This window comes from Carassius gibelio, chromosome A3 (genome assembly GCF_023724105.1).
Source record: "Carassius gibelio isolate Cgi1373 ecotype wild population from Czech Republic chromosome A3, carGib1.2-hapl.c, whole genome shotgun sequence".
In the NCBI taxonomy this organism is placed as follows: Eukaryota; Metazoa; Chordata; class Actinopteri; order Cypriniformes; family Cyprinidae; genus Carassius; species Carassius gibelio.
In genome coordinates, this window is record NC_068373.1 from 8,364,124 (window position 1) to 8,383,100 (window position 18,977).

At 37.0% G+C, this 18,977-nt stretch overlaps 1 protein-coding gene and 1 long non-coding RNA gene across 2 annotated transcripts; one reads left to right on the plus strand and one right to left on the minus strand.

Annotated features, from left to right (window-relative positions):
* Nucleotides 1–4,195: 4,195 nt before the first annotated feature.
* Nucleotides 4,196–14,583, plus strand: LOC127940993 (germ cell-specific gene 1-like protein). The gene is made up of 5 exons (XM_052536176.1): nucleotides 4,196–4,673; nucleotides 8,129–8,176; nucleotides 8,562–8,714; nucleotides 12,897–13,008; nucleotides 13,927–14,583. Exons 1-5 carry the CDS (start codon nucleotides 4,373–4,375, stop codon nucleotides 14,204–14,206), a joined length of 894 nt encoding a protein of 297 aa, XP_052392136.1. The 5' UTR covers nucleotides 4,196–4,372; the 3' UTR covers nucleotides 14,207–14,583.
* A 986-nt stretch (nucleotides 14,584–15,569) lies between these two features.
* On the minus strand, nucleotides 15,570–18,816 carry LOC127941156 (uncharacterized). Its single transcript, XR_008148970.1, has 2 exons — nucleotides 16,918–18,816; nucleotides 15,570–16,025 (listed from the first exon to the last, which is right to left on the minus strand). It is a non-coding gene; the product is annotated as an uncharacterized LOC127941156 (long non-coding RNA).
* Nucleotides 18,817–18,977: the final 161 nt, after the last annotated feature.

Sequence of the window (18,977 nt, forward strand, 5' to 3'; positions counted from 1 at the left end):
ATCAGTGGTTTATTGTTAAATGTGAGCCAAAATCATCACAAATAAAAGAACCAAAGACTTAAACTACTTCAGTCTGTGTGCATTGAATTTATTTAATACAAAAGTTTCACAATTTGAGTTGAATTACTGAAATAAATTAACTTTTCCATGACATTCTAATCTATTGAGATGCACCTGTATATGTAGTGTTTGTAAGAAATACACTATATCGTCATAAGAAGTAAAAACAATATATGAAACCTATTAGAAATTGATATTCATAAATCGGTTCATAAACTGCCTTTTTTATTATTTTGTACTTGATAATATGTGTCACATATAACATTTCTGTATGCAATGACATACTGTATAGTTTCTCTGTAACATTAAATAAAAAATGGGAAAGCAAAATAATATTAGTAAATAATAGTAAATATTGTTTTAGATAGTAGAACAGGTAACAACCTTTGGATCGTATTTGTCCTGATGCGAGTAGTGGTGAGTAAGCTCGCGTGCAGAGGGATTATTTCATAATATCATGTCAGGCAGATCTAATACCCACTTCCTTGACACATCTTAACTGGTTAAACTGCCATGGCGTCAGTGGGTTAGGAAACTTGGCTTATGTCTGACGCCAAGCACATCCCCATGACTGTTGCACTGCCCAGACCTGGACTGGGCAAATCTAGGGCGCACTGGCTCAGCTATGAAACATATTATTTATCACCTGTCAAGCCTGCAAAATAATTTGAAGATAGGGGTTCTTTGAGTTTTTGATTATTAAGGGATAACTGCTATTCTTTTTCATATAAGCTCTGCAGCTTGACTTGATAGAGGTCAAATCTGATTTATGTAATCAGTTGTATTCAGTAATTTAACAGGATTATCTAATGCTGACATTGCGATTTCAAAATTACTAAAGAAACATTTTGCATGTTTAACAGACAATGCCTATTTAATTTGTTGTTTTACATCGTTAAAACCTAGAATATATCTTCAACATGTTCCCAACACTTATTATGTCTTTTCGAGTAGAAATACAACACAAAAGCAATTAAGTTTAGCATGGGAGAATATCAAGGTAAGGATTACGTAAAGCAGTTTTATGCTTTAGCTTCCCTTTTCCAGGAAGTTACAGCAAAACTGCAATCAAGTGGGCAGCGTGGTCCCGATTACAATCTCTCTTCATGTCCTTTATCATTCAAACCCATGCACAGATATTGAAGGATTTGTTCTGAAATGAATTTTTGAAGTACAACGTACAGTAGAAATTAAACTTGCTCATCACAAAACTGCTATCTCATAGAATTTATTAAGGAATCCTTAGATAAAGGTAATGTAGTAGGTGCAGTGTTTTTAGATCTCAAAAAGGCATTTGATACTGTGAATCATGAAATTCTCCTACACAAATTAAATTTATTTAACTTCACTCAGCAGGCAATGAATTGGTTTAGATCATATTTAGAATCCCGAGATCAGTGTGTTAAAATTAAAAATTCAAGATCAGCTTTACGGAATAATAATATGGGTCTCCCTCAAGGGTCAATTTTGGGCCCATTGTTGTTTTCCTTATATGTTAATGATTTTCCAAACTGTTGTAAGCAAACAAAATGTCAGTTATATGCAGATGACACAGTCATTTATGTATCTGCAAAGATTTCAAGTTTAGCCGCAGAAATATTAACAAATGAAATGATTGGTGTGTCACAGTGGTTACAGAACAGTTGTTTGACAATTGTACAAAAACTGTGTTTTTCAATCAGAAAGAAGGAAATGAGTGATTTTATAATTAAGATCAATCAAAAGGAAATTGAAACAATTAATAATTTTACATATTTAAGTGTTATTTTAGACTCATTTGAAATTTGATATGCATGTTAAGAAGCTATGTAGAACAATCAAAACAAATCTGAATTGTTTTTACATGATTAGACCATATATATCCTTGAAAGCAGCCAAGTTATACATGCATGCAATGATTTTTTCACACTTATCTTACTGTGTGACTGTCTGGAGTCAGGTTTCTCAACTGACTATTAAACCTGTTAGATCGCTATATAAACAAACACTAAAAGTTTTGGATAAGAAACCAACCAGATGGCATCACTGTAGCATTTTACAAAAATATAGTTTGCTTAGTTTTGAAAATTTTATAAATTCATCTGTTATTAAAATGTTTTTTAAATGTTTAAACAATCTTGCGCCAAAAGTTGTATGCAAATTAATATCAAAACAGAGTAGTAAGGGGATCGCTACAAGAGGTGCAACTACACAGAACTGTATAGCACCACAGAGAAAAACTAAATTTGCACAATCTACATTTACAGTTCAAGGTACATTGTTATGGAACAGCTTGTCAGCTGAATTGAAAATGCAAACACAGTTGAATATTTTTCAAACAAAACTGAAAAAGTGGTTAAAACAAAAGCAGATATGTGAACATTGATGGTTGTACATAGACTTAGTTGTTTATTTTATTTTATTTCATTTTTTTTTTTTTTTGTTAGCCTAACCAGGGACTAGGGCTGCAAATTAGCCATTGGCTAGAAGCCTATATGTAGAGCATCGGCTGCATGAAACTGTAGCAATGTTATACTGCATTGTCCCTGTTAAATAAACTGATAAATAAATATATTTGGTTGCTTTGCTTATTTTATCCTTCCTTCATGAGCACATCATTTTAAAGTCAGAATTACAATACTTGCAAAAATTCAATTCAATACACCTCAAGCATCTAATACAGTATGTAATGAGGCAAGGACAAAGATTCAGCCTGTACCATATTATATAAGGCAATGAAAAAAGAGAGTGATTTCCAGAAACACTTTGTACTATAGGTGGACTGATAAAAACCTGCCTTTAGAAAAGTAGGTAGAAGTATTAAAATATTACATTCTGTAAAATGAATATCTCTGAGACAAAGCATGAAATATCCAGAAACAGATAAACCTCAGGATTCCATATTACATAAACATCCACCACTGTTCTTTCACATTACAAGCCTTAATCCAGTCTGGCATTTCCTGTTCAACCACACCTCAGAGAGAGAGAGAGAGAGAGAGAGAGAGAGAGAGAGAAAAGTAATTTCCTTCCTCTTCCTATATTTCCAACCTTAATCCTCAACTAGGATGTGTCTTTGTCACCTGTTCATATAAAATGACACTTTAACACATAGTTCAAAATGAAAATTCTGGCTCTGGGAGAAGAGTAAAGCAAAATCTTTACAAAAAAGAATTTCGGTAACACTTAATTTTAAGGACCAATTCTTACTATTAACTAGTTGCTTATTGCATAGCATATTGGCTGTTTATTAGAATTTATAAAGCACATATTAATGCTTTATTCTGCCTGACCATTTTCTATATCCCATAATCCTACCCAATACCTAAATTTAACAACTACCTAACTAAAAATTAGGAGGGAAAACTCAATTACTGGAATTTCATTGCGTGAAAAAGAACAGCATGGGCATTTTGTTAATTATATCTCATTTTGTGTTCCATGCAAGACATGAGGGTGAGTAAATAACAACAAATATCTAAGCATTTAATAAAAATGCAATGCTAATCTCTTTATTCTCTTGTGGATAACTTGTGAGTTCTTGAATAATAAATATTACATGCAAATTTATAACATAAGCCCTTGTGGGTTTGGTCTAGAGTCAATTTATGCTGACATCTGTCAGAGCTTAAACATATTTTCCACGCCGTTTTTCTATATGTGTATGAAATATCCTGCATCAGTCATCTAGCTGTAAAATTGGACAGGATTTACTTTATGTGTGTGTGTGTGTGTACAAAGCAACAGTGCTTGCCTGCACAAACAGATCTAAGAAATTCTTCACAGCATCAAATATGTTACCGTTTTATCTTTATGTATTTTTTTTTTTTTTTTTTACAGTAAAACATTGTTGGAAAATCTTTTGCAGTTTATTGAAAGGCAGTCTTGAAAATCAGGGAAGTTTCCTCTAAAATGCTGGCAAACTCCCCTGCTTCAGATTGAAGAATAATCTGATTGATAATCTGTTTTATTGCTGTGCTCACAAAAATAAGCTACAGGTTTAGATGGAAGAAGAAAACCAAGGTCTAACATGCAATTTGCCCCTTGAAGTGATAACAGTGAAAAGGATGGGGGAAGGGAATCATGGGTCAGGAGGGGGGCCGCATGGTGAGTTAGAGTGAACCATAAGAGTCTGATAGCATTAGAGCTAGGCATGAAGTAGAGCAGCTGTCATTTGTGATATCTCTGCACTTATCCAGTTGGTCTATCAGGGAAAAGAAAGGACAGATCTGCAAAACCCAATAATCCTGAAGACACCAATTACAAGTTTGAATGTCTGAAGCAAGGACCTCGAACGCAGGATTACTTGTCTCCGTGTGCCTCCTGAAGAACTATGGGTATGCAGTATGCTCAGAGAGCATCCCTGGCTCTCACGCTCAATTACGTGGCGTTCGCCTTGGCCGTTTCGGCCGTCACCACTAGCTACTGGTGTGAGGGGACCAGGAAGGTGGCAAAGCCTTTCTGCATGGGGCCGGTGAAAGTCAAGCAGACGTACTGCATCCGCTTTAACAGCTCTAACATCAATGACACACGGCTGGTGCAGTACATCTACGAGACTGGAGAGGAAAAGTTCCTCATGAGGAAGTTCCATGCAGGGATCTGGTTCTCCTGCGAACAAAGCGTGGACTTAATAGGTAAGACAACATCACTGCCTTTTTTTTCAAACAGACATTATCTCAACAAAGACTGAAATGCCAAATACTTAGTACTAGAATATTTGGAGTAGTTAATGTTTCAGCTCTGGGACTGGACTGAATGAATGTGGCAAAGCTTTACAATAAGTTTGTGTTAATTAAATTGTTAAAGATTAAAAATTAAAAATCACCCTCAGTTGGTTCAAAACCTTTGTGAGTTTCTTTCTTATGTTGAACAGAAAAGAAGATATTTTGAAAAAACAAATGCTTTGCTATCGCCTTCCATTGCAAGGAAAAATACTATAGAAGTCAATGGGGACCAGAAACCCTTTGGTTACCCACATCTTCTTTTGTGTTCAGCAGAAGTAAGAAATTCATTTCATTTTTGGGTGAACAATTATTTTTACTAACAATGGACAAGATTTGAAAACAGCATTAGTTAATCTTTGTTAATGCTGACTTACTATACTTATACTAATGCATTTCTTAACATAGCATATACATTAACATTAGTTGAAGTGAAGTGAAATGACCCATAATAGGAATTTGTGCTCTGCATTTCACCCATCCAAGTGCAAACTGTAGTGAACACGCACATACTGTACTGTGAACACAAACCCAGAGCAGTGGGCAGCCATTCAGTATTTGCAGCTGGGTGTTTAGTGCATTGCTCAAGGATCTCACCTCAGTCGTGGTATTGAGGGTGGAAGACAGCGCTGGTTATTCACTCATCCCCACTGACAATATCTACTGGTGCTGAGACTCAAACCCACAACCTTCAGGCTACAAGTCCAACTCTCTAATCATTAGGCCATGACTGCCCCAGTCAATGCATTAGTTAATATAAACGAAAAAAGGATAACACTCCTTTTTGGTTGGTTTATGTGAATTGATACATTTACACTTATGGTAAAACATGTAATAATGATGAATAATTAAATAATCTATTATTAATCTTCAAAGTATAACCTACGGTAACATCTCAGTTATCTATGTAACCTTGGTTCCCTGAAAAAGGAAGTAGCTTACACTATGGGTACACTGCCAGGGGTAACAACTGTCTGAAAAATTGTTCTTACAAATTCATTCTCCTCAATTTTTGATGAAGGAAGCAATCAGTAACCCTTTAGGAATGTTAAAACCATAAACAGAACCAGCTTAAGAGTCAGAAGCCTCTCAGGGACTGAGTCCCAACAGTTCAAACCAAGAGTAGTGAGCCCTTCTAAAACCACAGATAGTTCCAAAAAGGAACGCAAACATGGCAGAAAAGTGACAAAACAACTCCTTAAGGAACTCCAGTACTAAACCAGCAGGCCAGTGAATTGCGTCTGAATTGTGTTTCCTACACCAAGAGTATAATAGCTTCCATTTGAGAGCACAAAACCTCCTAGTGGAGGGAGCCATCATTTCAAAAATGGTCACCTTCAGCCCGGGTGAAAGACCAATGCCAGCATTTCCATCTTTATGTGCTGTAAGAAATGGCCACTGTTCAAGAATTTGATGGCTGGGAAGCATTAGTAGACTGCACTCCAGCCTACTAGTGAGGCATTTGACTCGCAGAAGATGTCTTTGTCTAGAGAAACTCTGCAAATCAGAAACTGGTGTTGTGGCCAAATGAAGAGGGTCTGATATCACATGCATGTGACCCTCTCACACAAAGAAAGCCAACAGGGATGAATTTCCTGAGTTTCTTCTGTGAAAAAGGCCCAGCGGAACAACTGACAGACTTACATTCCTTCCCTATTTTGAAATTATTCAGAGACAGGTACGAAATGACTGAACACAAGCAGGAGTCAGCCATGTTTGCATTGAGTTTAAGGCTAATACTTAAAAACAGGGTCTGCTGGCTCTGCAGTAGAACAGTCCTCTAGGGATCTATTCTCAACCCCACAACTCGAAATGGAGTCTTGACACCAAGTCACCACAGACTCCTAGACTGTGCTACAGTTCGATCGAAGAGGAAGGTCTGCACACAAATGTGGAGTCTGGAGTCCAATGGAGTCAGAGTAACATCTATGCACCTCTGTGTAAAAACGCTAAGGCTAGGCTGAAAGGGAGTGGGAAGAATAGGTAAGCTTTACCCCTAAAAGCAAACCTGAGGAACGTCTTGCATCTCAGATTGATCTGAATATGGAAGTAAACACCCTTCAGATCTATACTGACAAACCAATGTCCCAGCCAAAACTGCATAGAGATGTGCTCCTCAATCAGCATCCTAAAACTGCAATTCTGGAATATGTAGTTCAGAAAAAACTCAAATCAAAGGAAGTCATAGACCCCCATATACTTTTTCAACATCTGAACATATAAACTCTTCGAGAAGGTGACACTCGTTCCTCTGTCCACAGAGGAATAACTTCCTGCACCAAAATGAGAATCTCCCAAATGCCGACTGTGCCAAAATTGGAAGTTATGCCTGTTTTATGTTTTGAAGAACCTATAATGACACATTTGACAAGAAGTTTCCACACTGGAGACAGAGAGAGCCGTCAGTTGCTCTGACCAGTACCTTCCTGAGGAATAAAATTGTTTTGTGCCTCTACGTGAATCAAACCTTCCAGGACTGGGTACTAAAGAGACTGGGAGCAGTGTAGTCCATTCTACATGAAGAGCTTTCTGAGACAGCAAAAGGGATACAGTGTGAACCATGAGGACACCACTCACTGTAGACGCAATGTCATGGATGTGTGACATGAGGCACAATTCCTGAACTCCAAAAGCCTTGTCGCATGGAGCAAACAAGGGTACATTGTCATATGAAGTATAGTATAGACAATATACCGTTGGTGTATGAATGAGTGAGTGGATGGGTGAATGTGATGCAATTTGTAAAGCGCTTTGGATAGCCATGTGGTCTGTTGAAAGCGCAATATAAATGCAGTCCATTTACCATTTTACCATTTACCCTATAATCGTCTATCAGCACAACTCTAACGAAGTATATGAAGAGCCTGCTGTTGTCTGAGAAACCATGTTTTGATTGAAGGATGCTTGCTTTCTCTTTCCTTACAAACAATTCAGACGAAAAGCATCTATGAGTCATGCAAACCAATTGTTTGGTAGAACAAAGCACCAGATTATCTTCATACTGTACGCCAGTCTGCCCATTGCCAAACTCCTCAGAATCTAAAGTGTCTCAAATGCACGGCTGAGATGCTATGATAAGGTCAGTAAGTTGGCATGTTTCTCTATGGGGCTCAGACAATCGCCACACCTGAGAGTGTCCCCATAGCATCAGTTACCTATACAGCATTAAGTGAACCTATAAAATGGAATATTAGTATTAGTATAATTAGCAATCATGAATTAAAATTGAACATTAGCATTTATTATTTATAAAATAACATTAACGTTTAATTAATTGTAAGATATTTTTGTTATCGAATGTGAATCCCTTTGTTCATGAACATTTGGAGACAGTAGCCAATGTTTACCAGAACTTTCTCTTTTTATAGGATTTAACTGTAGGAGCTTTTTAGAGATCACACCAGATCATGAAAGAGGTGGGTAAGTAACAAGTGTTACGTGTTATTCATATGAACAATAAGTTATTGTAACATACAGTATCATTAATAAATTATCTTCTATTACCTTCTATTACTGATTATTAACAACTAAATTAAAAACAAGAGACACCTTTCTGATGGTAAATTGAAACCAAAATGTATACACATCAAAGTCTTTTTTTTCTTTTTCTTTTTTTTTTTTTTGAGCAGAAAGCACAAAATTGTATTGCCATTAAAATACATATTATATACATATGTGATATATGGCTTGTAATTGTCATCTTGTATTGAAAGCTTCTTACGTTTACAATACATGCAGAAGGAATGTAAATAAAATGTAAAAGATTAATAAATGTAATCTCTCTCTCTCTCTCTCTCTCAGGAGTGCTCTGGCTGTGTATTGTGGCTGAGTGTCTGTACATTGTTCTGCTGTTCACCGGTGGAGCTCTGATGGTGATAGAGATGTGTCCATGCTTTAACTTGATAAACAGACTCAAGGTCAATGCCTTTGCAGCTCTGTGCACTGCTCTCTCAGGTAACTCATTTTTATTCATTAAAAAAGAGATGAGCGAACTTGGGCATATTGACATATTGACATGCTTGCTTGCTTATTAGTTTATTAATTTATCTATAGTTAATTGCCTTTAGTTTAGGATAATCCTATTTTAAAATGGATATGTATGTGCTATAAAGTTTATTTTGTCATCTTGTAGGAGTATGATATAGCAGTATCTCAACTCCATGCTCTACATTACTAGTTTGAGCAGCCTGCTCGTATTTTTTACTATTCCAAGCAGCCATATAATTAACTCTTTTGTAGCATTTTCCATAGCACTTTCTCTGACCCTAAGACAGTAGAACCTTTGAAGGCAGCAGACTTACCCTACTTCCCTTACTTTACTTACCCTTATCAGGGGCACTGGACTGGGGGTGAAACCAGTACCGACTACCAGGGCCCCAAAGGAAGAGAGGGCCTTTGAAAAGTCTGGACTCTGGAATATAAATTTTCAAAGGGGGTGGGGGGGATCTTGTGCAGCGCCCCTGACCCTTATTCCAATACTGTATGAGTGTCCTTCTTCTGAACACACAAAATATTTGGAGGTCAGTAGCTACCATGAACTTACAATGAGCTTTTCTATAATATATTCAATAAATATGGACACATATACATTCAACTGTTTCAACATTTTCAGCACTGACAGACAAAGGAACATCAGTCCCTATTGAATGCTTTCAGTCCCTATTGAATTTGCCAGAAAAGCAAGAAATCCTGCTAGCTTAACTCCAGTCAGCCCCAGTAAAGCAGAGATGAGATTATACAGCACAAATCCAACTCCACATGTTCCCAACACTTTATAAAGAGCAATGATGGGTCAGCGATGCTGCACAGGTCAACAAAGCAATGCTGTTCATCCCCGCAGTGTCATACTAGCCCTAAAGGACAAGGTTGGGAAAGGTGTCTTCCTGAGTCTGTATTCTGTGTTATTTATTAAATCATTTATTCATTTGTTTGTTTGATTTTACACAGCAGAAAAAGACACAGAAAGGAATCCTGCACTTCAGGGCTTCTTACAACAACAACAACAACAAAAAAAACATTGAGTCCACTACTGGCCAAAATTGCAAGAAAAATGTAAAAGAAAATAAATCTAAATGTTTTAAAAATAGCTGTAAAATTGTGATGTCTTAATGTCCAGTAAAAAAGTCAAAGTTGCATGAAAAATAAAAGTACTATATCAAGATCCTATATCTTGAATGAAAGGCCAATTGTTTTGTTTTGCTTTGAGCATAAACCCCACTAAACAAAACTTTTTTATTACCTTAGATTAAGCTGTTTCTATCTACATACATCGAGGGTCCCCTTACAGGGAAGTCGCCACCTTGTTTCTACAGTAGCCCAAACCGGACAAACTGCTCTACACAGCGCGTTTCGTAACTTTGTTGTTTTTGCGAATAAAACACTGATACAATGATGAACAAGTACATTAACATTCACAATAACATTGATTTATTGAATAATTAACTAATTATAATTCCTTGATTTACCTTTTTAAAGAAATCTCATTGCTCTCGGCTGTCTCTACCGACAACATCTTTACCTCTGTCGGCCACTTCAAAAAATTAAAATTATGTCATTAATAACTCACCCTCATGTCGTTCCAAACCCGTAAGACCTCCGTTTATTTTTGGAACACAGTTTAAGATATTTTAGATTTAGTCCGAGAGCTCTCAGTCCCTCCATTGAAGCTGTGTGTACGGTATACTGTCCATGTCCAGAAAGGTAAGAAAAACATCATCAAAGTAGTCCATGTGACATCAGAGGGTCCGTTAGAGTATTTTGAAGCATCGAAAATACATTTTGGTCTAAAAATAGCAAAAACTATGACTTTATTCAGCATTGTCTTCTCTTCCGTGTCTGTTGTGAGAGAGAGTTCAAAACAAAGCAGCTGGATATCCGGTTCACGAGCGAATCATTCGATGTAACCGGATCTTTTTGAACCAGTTCACCAAATCGAACTGAATCGTTTAAAACGGTTCACGTCTCCAATACGTATTAATCCACAAATGACTTCAGCTGTTAACTCTTTTAATGTGGCTGACACTCACTCAGCTCAGAGTTAAAACAAACCAATATCCCGGAGTAATTCATTTACTCAAACAGTACACTGACTGAACTGCTGTGAAGAGAGAACTGAAGATGAACACTGAGCCGAGTTTACACACTGTTTCAATAAAGGGACTGAGAGCTCTCGGACTAAATCTAAAATATCTTAAACTGTGTTCCGAAGATAAACGGAGGTCTTACAGGTTTGGAACGAATTGAGGGTGAGTTATTAATGACATAATTTTCATTTTTGGGTGAACTAACTCTATAAGGGAAGGCTGAGCAGGGAACTGAGCCGTTGGTTGCAATAATAATAATAATTATTATTATTATATTATACAAATCCGATTCCAAAAAAGTTGGGACACTGTACAAATTATAATTAAGAAAGGAATGGAATAATTTACTCATAAATCTCATAAACTTGTATTTTATTCACAATATAAAATAGATCACATAACATTTTGAAATGTCATGCCAAATATTGGCTCATTTTGGATTTCATGAGAGCCACAAATTCTAAAAAAGTTGGGACAGGTAGCAATAAGAGGCTGGAAAAGTTAAATGTACATATAAGGAACAGCTGGAGGACCAATTTGCAACTTATGAGGTTAATTGGCAACATGATTGGGTATAAAAAGAGCCTCTCAGAGTGGCAGTGTTTCTCAGAAGTCAAGATGGGCAGAGGATCACCAATTCCCCCAATGCTGCAGCGAAAAACAGTGGAGCAATATCAGAAAGGAGTTTCTCAGAGTAAAATTGGCAAAGTAAAAACTGTGGCAAAGTGGAAAACTGTTCTGTGGTCAGACGAATCAAAATTTGAAGTTATTTTTGGAAAACTGGGACGCCATATCATCTGGACTAAAGAGGACAAGGACAACCCAAGTTGTTATCAGCGCTCAGTTCAGAAGCCTGCATCTCTGATGGTATGGGGTTGCATGAATGTGTGTGTGATGGGCAGCTTACACATCTGGAAAGGCAACATCAATGCTGAAAGGTATATCCAAGTTCTAGAACATATATGCTCCCATACAGACGTCGTCAAAGAAGAACTTGCATTTTCCAACATGACAATCCCAGACCACATACTGCATCAGTTACAACATCATGGCTGCGTAGAAGAAGGATCCAGGTACTGAAATGGCCAGCCTGCAGTCCAGATCTTTCACACATAGAAAACATTTGGTGCATCATAAAGAGGAAGATGCGACAAAGAAGACCTAAGACAGTTGAGCAACTAGAAGCCTGTATTAGACAAGAATGGGACAACATTCCTATTCCTAAACTTGAGCAACTTGTCTCCTCAGTCCACAGACGTTTGCAGACTGTTATAAAAAGAAGAAGGGATGCCACATTTTCTCAGTTTAAACATTTGATATGTCATCTACGTTGTATTCTGAATAAAATGTTGGAATTTGAAACTTCCACATCATTGCATTCTGTTTTTATTCAATTTGTACAGTGTCCCAACTTTTTTGGAATCGGGTTTGTATAAGAAAAAGATGTTTTGCAGTGAATGTGTGCGGGGGTGGGTGAGCGGTAGCTGCCTGTCTGCTCTGGTCTGAATGAGCGATCTGTCCCAACAGTGTGGGGATTTGGTGGTTTGTGCTGTAATCGGATTGGTGAGGGGGTTAGTGGTTTTGGTACATGACCATCTTCCCTCCCCCTATATTTGCACTAATCCTGATGATTGTAGGAATGCTCACCAACACACTCAATGCACAGCAGCACCTGCCACATGATGCATATGCATGCTAGCAGGCAGCGTGGAGGCTTCTGAAATAGCCTATTCACTTTTGGGTTTTTTAATCTAATATAAATTCATGTTTCATTTAAAGTTTGCTTGGTTTCAACGTATAATCAGAAGAACGTGTTTATCATGCATTAAAGTTGTACTACCAACTTTTCAGACCATTAGTCGATGCTACCTAATAATATTTATAATGTAATATAATAATTTGTACAATAATAATGTAATATAATGATGATACTGGTGCAATAATGTAATAATAATCCTTTTTGCTTCGTATATCATTCATATCATCATTATACTGAAATCTTGTGGATAAAGCCAAAAATGACAACTTATACCTTAAATTTTCTGTGCCCCAGGCCTTTTTGGGATGGTTGCACATATGATGTTCACCACAGCATTCCAGCTGGCCGTCCAGATGGGTCCAGAAGACTGGAGACCTAAGACTTGGGACTACAGCTGGTCCTATCTGTGAGTCTCACAAATGGCACATCACGAATAAGTTTGTCAGCAGCTGTTCATTAATAAAAGCCAAGCCAGATGAAGAAGCAGGATAGTTGATCTTAGACTTGAAAAGTCTTTTGCACAAACATTTTGGTAAGCTAATTTGTCCTGTGGTGTGACAAATTCAAACTAACTGTTCCTGAATTATTATTAATGTGACAATACTTCAGAACATTTACTAGTTCTGTGGTTGAAATATCCTTGAAATCTCATATGCATAATTTATTTTTTATTTTTTATAACTATCAAATAACGGGAGCGATTTTTATTTGTGTATAAGTTTTTTATACAGGACTTAAAATTTAATGAACTCCAATTCATGGGGACAAAAGCTTATACGCCAAACAGAATGAGGTTTTTTGAGATTGTAGAAATGCAGAAAGTTTCCTTTGGGGGGTAGGTTTAGGTGTAGGGTTGGTGTAAAGGGTGATAGAAAATACAGTTTGTACAGTATAAAAACAGTTACGCCTATGGAGAGTCTCTACAAGAACAGTGCACCAGACAGTGTGTGTGTGTGTGTGTGTGTGTGTATGTGTGTGTGTGTGAAAATCAAACATCCACATGCTGTTCAGGACCTGTCATATAGTACAAACAAACAGTTACTTAATTTAACCTGAATACTTGGTATTTAACTTCTTATGAAATGGATAATCATTCTTGAAATTGTCACGCCACTGGACCATTCAAATTCAGTACAAAACAATAAAACATAAAAACAAGATTATTAAAATGGTAAAAACATTCAAGAAACTGAAAGTACCATAAATGTGCACATTCCCTTGTAAATATTGTGCATTGACTACATATCTCAGTAATATCATAATAAAAGTTTATTTGAATGTAAAAATAGAATAATTTCTCACGCTCCTCTGCTCTTTCTGTCAGTCTGGCGTGGGGCTCATTTGGCACCTGCATGGGCTCGGCGGTCACAGTTCTAAACCATTACACCAAAACCATCATTGAGTTTAAGTTCAAGAGGAGGACCATTGAGAAGAAACTGCGCATCAAGCAGAAGATCCTGGAGCTGGACATGCCGGAGGACTTGTGGTACATCACTTCATTACAGGAGCAAGCAGACCAACACACAGCCCTGTACGTGAATGGCAACGAACCATCCTGCTTCAACCCCACAATACTAGACAACTGGGACAGAGAATACTGCTGAAAATTCATGGCAAAAACACAGACATTTCTTTGTGCATTTATATCACACCTCATAGGGCTTTGATCAACAGAGCAGGATATGAACTGAACTAAATTATTAAGCAGTGCTGCTTCTGTGCTATTGTGAACCTTCTTCGTATGCTGATGACTGAGGTTTAAAGGAAGCTTCGGCATTTAAAAATAAGTCTGACATTTCTTAAAAGAAAACAACTTTGACAAAATCTTGAATTTGTACTTCTTTTTACAACAAAAAATAAATAAAAAATAGCTGGTGGTGAATTGTTCAAGCCGTCCCACAGTGAGGTAAGGACGCCATCTTCTGGACCAACATTTCAGTGCCAAGACACGCTCCAGTGCCACATTTGTTACAGACTTGTGTCAATGCCAACCATCTTGTAGATGCACATGTTGTAGGAAGAGTAATGCACGTCCTGATTCTGCCAAGTCCGATGTGTTCCTAGTTCAACATATTTTGTTGACCCTGGAACAACATTTTACTCCAAAAATATATTCTTAACCATATCCCTACACCTAAACCTAACCTTAACCATGAGTAATCCCTAAAATCAGAGGAAATGATAGATGAATGACACTGATGTACAAGCACCAAACACTGATTTTAAGCATAAACTTCACAAAATCTATAAACTGGTTCTTCAAATCTGATTGGTTAATCCCAATGTTGTTCCAGGGTCAACAACTATGTTGTCCCAGGAACATGTCTCACTTGGTAAAATCAGGTTAGGCGATGAATGGCTCAGTCTCTTATGGGTGTAAGCATGGGTTTCTGGATTAGTTCTGCGTTTGGTGGAAGCAAATCAAGTCAATTTTACCCAATGTGTGATTCAAGCATATAGCGTTTCCTATTAAAAGATTAAAAGAATAATCAACCTGACAGTGGTCATAATTAATTAACACTGACATAGACACAGTAAAGCACGATACACTGAGTGCACCTTAACTAAAATGTGACTGTCAAAAAAATCTGCAAAATCAACATAAATCTCACTATTCCCACAGCTGTATGCTTCAATGTGTTAATAGTTGTTGGTCTGAGCTGTCAGCTTGCCTATAGACGGATGATAAAATAAAAGTGATGAAAATAACAGTATTGATTGGACATCACATTTTCATATTAATAACCACTTGGGGCTTGTGGCTTTGTTAATATATTAATATAATCTATATCTCTGCCATCTGTGCAGCTGGTGATTTCTAAGCAGGTTGTTTGTGTGTTTCTATTCTGATAGAGCTCAGGGGAACATTATGATTTACATAAAGCTAAAAATGTGAGGCACATGGTGCAGGTGTATCCTGAGCGAGAGTCATGAAAGTGCCCGCATGAAAGAAAATGCAAACAGATGTCATGCCAAAGATTTTTATTTTTGCAGAATCAAAACCCAAAACTGAAGCACATAGTCATAGTCAATGTCAGATACACCCGTTCACAAACATGAAAAGAAATAAAGGCATAACAGCTGACATTTAGATTCAGACACTTTTTCAGCACTGTGAAGCTGAGATACTTTTCTTAGTGAATTTGGACCCCGCTGACACCTCACAGGAGAAATCTGCATTGTCCGTCCAGTCAGACGACTCGATGGTCAGATAGCTGCTCATTTTGAAGGTTTTGTTCTGCTGTTTCTCAGTAGGACTGCTCCAGACTCCATCTGTGACGGAGCGACCGTTGACTGACCAGGTGACGTGCACCAGAGCTACTGAAATATCCTCAGCCAGACACACGAGTGTAGCTTTACTCTCCTTCAGAGCCTCAGCGGACGGAGACAAGAGAGTCAGAACAGGAGGAGAGAGGGGGACGTCTGGAGAAACAGGGAATAATATAATGTAATGTAATGTAATGTAATATAATATAATATAATATAATATAATATAATATAATATAATATAATATAATATAATATAATATAATATAATATAATATAATATAATATTGTCTTAAGTCACAAAAATGATCCCAAAATCTTTATTAAAAAGTAAAGAAAAGATCATATACCATGAAGATATTTTCTAAATTTCCTACCATTTATATATTAAAACTTAATTTTGGATTAGTAATATGCATTGCTAAGAACTTTATTTGTCAATATATGTATATATATATATATATATATATATATATATATATATATATATATATATATATATATTTGCATTCTCAGATTTCAGATTGTCAAATATTTGTATCTCAACCAAATATTGTCCGATCCTAACAAACCATAAAACCCATAACATAGAAAGCTTACTTATTGTTTTCAGATTATGTACAAATCTGAATTTTAAAAAATTTACACTTATGATTGGTTTTGTTGTCTAGAGGCACATATATGCATCACAACTAGGTATGTAAAGGAATCATTTAAATGATAAACATAAATTAAATGTGCTTAATATTGATCTTAACCTTATTTTGACACTAAACAGAAAAAAAACAAGCATAATAACAAAGAAAAGCACATTATACCTATAGTAAATGAGCGTGAGGAAACAAGCCTTTAAAACATCTACACGTACTTCAGAATGGGTGCCATCATAGAACTTAAGAACAAATCTGAAATGTTATTTTGAATATTAATTTTAATTTTTCCAAAATATTGTAATTTGTGCTTTAATTGTCTAATAATAATAAATTAAAACAAATACAATTAAATCACGTGGGTGTCTGAACGGTAATCAAGAGTAAAACTCACTTACCGATCACATTGAGTTTTGTTCCCTGGCCGAATACCACAGTGATACATTTCACGAGTTTACTCGTACAAAAACCTCCCACAGTTACAGAACCAAAACATGAGCTCAGACACAAATTTAACCCCAAACTCTCTTCTTTACTGCTGTTATACTGATTAAGTTAAAAAAATATATATAAAAAATGTCAGTCTTGCTTAATTATTGATCATTTGTAGAAGGGGTTTTCAAGATTATTTACAAATTAGTCTGTTGTGAGCAAATCCATTTTGGGAAGGGGACAACATTTTCCAAACAGAAGTGAACAACTGATTTCCTTCACAAAGGGCTCCAATATATAGCCTGGTAATACCAGACTCTGCTACTTCACTTTGCTTCGTAGACAGAGTCTGGAATGGCATAATAGAGAAGTGTTTTCTCTCTCGCTAGGGGGCGCTTGTCTGAAGTTTAAAATCATTGGTTAGCCGTAAGCCAATCAGATACGTTTAGTTATGTTATGCGCCTGTACAGCCGCATGGAAGCACAGACATCATGCATCGAACTCAAATCTATGATTGAACTTCCACTTTAAACCTGTTGTTAAACACTCTTCTTGTTCTGGCTTCAGTTTGAAAAAGAGTTGAATGTTCTCCATAACAGAGCGAATTGCATCCTGTGTCTCGTTTCCCATTTCCGCGGTCGTTTCGGTTTTCGATTTCTCTAACCTACAATTTAAAACTCGGTGCTTAGCATCTACGTCACGGCTCTCAGCCCGCCCTCTGCTCGTTGATTGGCCCGGCTGTTTTCAGACCGGTGGCAAACAGAAAGCTCTGACACTGTATCAGACTAGGAGTTTCTCAATGTCAAGGATACTTCCTTGGTAGGACTGATCCTTCCAAGTCACTTCCTTCAGAGGCTAGGTGAGACTCCTTTTAGCATACGGAGAACACGTAAATGGAACAGGCTAGCAAGTGCACGTCATTGCGTCATTACGTCAGTGAAAAGGTCCGTTTGAATAACGCTGTGAATGGTATCATTAAATTACTTCGGACAACTTAACTAGTTATTTATAAAATAAATGCCGTTGACGCAACCAATTGTTAAATGACAGGTCCGGTTCAGTTAACCATTTGTATTTGTATAATTTACAATATCAATAATTTGTACTGGCATTTAAACGTCAAACTTTACTTATATTTACTACAGTTATAACAAATGTTTGGTAACGTAAATAAAAAACGTTTACGCTCCGACTACGTTAATGTTCGACATTTTTTAATTTTTGAACTAAGGTTAGATAGCAAAGCTGCGCGCATAGGATTGTGGGTGATTTGAGAACGCGAAGAGCGCGAAGGATACGCATATGCATCCTTTCCTGTGTATGGGATATTCTTCGAACGAAGGACTCAGTCTTTGGTTGAAATTCCGAGGATCCTTGACATTGGAACAGTCCTTCGATGGATGTCAATGACGTAGCATCCTCGAAATACTGGCTTCCGAGGATCCTTCCTTGACATTGAGAAACACCTACTGAGTACAGAAGTGAAATGAAATTGAGCAGAAGTAGGAAGTCTGACGTAGTCAGGCTATCCAATAGATAATGAGAAGGTCACTTCAAGTGTTCATAATAATAACATTATATTCATGCAAACATGTTTCAGATTTAAACAAAAACACTCAATTTGCTGTTTTATCTTTTATCTGGTTTATCAGGTTGTTCACTGATAATGAAAACTCTACCTCGCTGTAACACTGAAATCTCATTCATGCTTTCTATGGTGATTTTAAGTCATGTTTGTAGCTGGACAGTCACTGGTCACTTTATTATTTGATTACATGTAAAAGAGCCGCTTGGACATTCTGCTAAATGTCTCTTTTTGTGCTCCTCAGAAAACAGAAAGTCCCGTGGGTTTGGAAGGAGCTTTCCCTTTAAGCCCCTTTCACACTGCACGTCGGACCCGCAATATTCCCGTAACATTGCCTGGTCGCCTTCTGTGTGAAAGCAACCACGTCCCGGAATTGATTACCGAATCGAACCCGGGTCGGGGACATAGTAACATTGCGGTAATCGATCCGGAACGAGCGCT

Coding starts and splice junctions, on each gene's coding strand:
- LOC127940993 (XM_052536176.1), top strand. CDS start 4,373: ATGGGTATGCAGTATGCTCAGAGAGCATCCCTGGCTCTCACGCTCAAT. Junction 8,177..8,561: donor CACACCAGATCATGAAAGAG/GTGGGTAAGTAA, acceptor TCTCTCTCTCAG/GAGTGCTCTGGCTGTGTATT. Junction 8,715..12,896: donor TCTGTGCACTGCTCTCTCAG/GTAACTCATTTT, acceptor TCTGTGCCCCAG/GCCTTTTTGGGATGGTTGCA.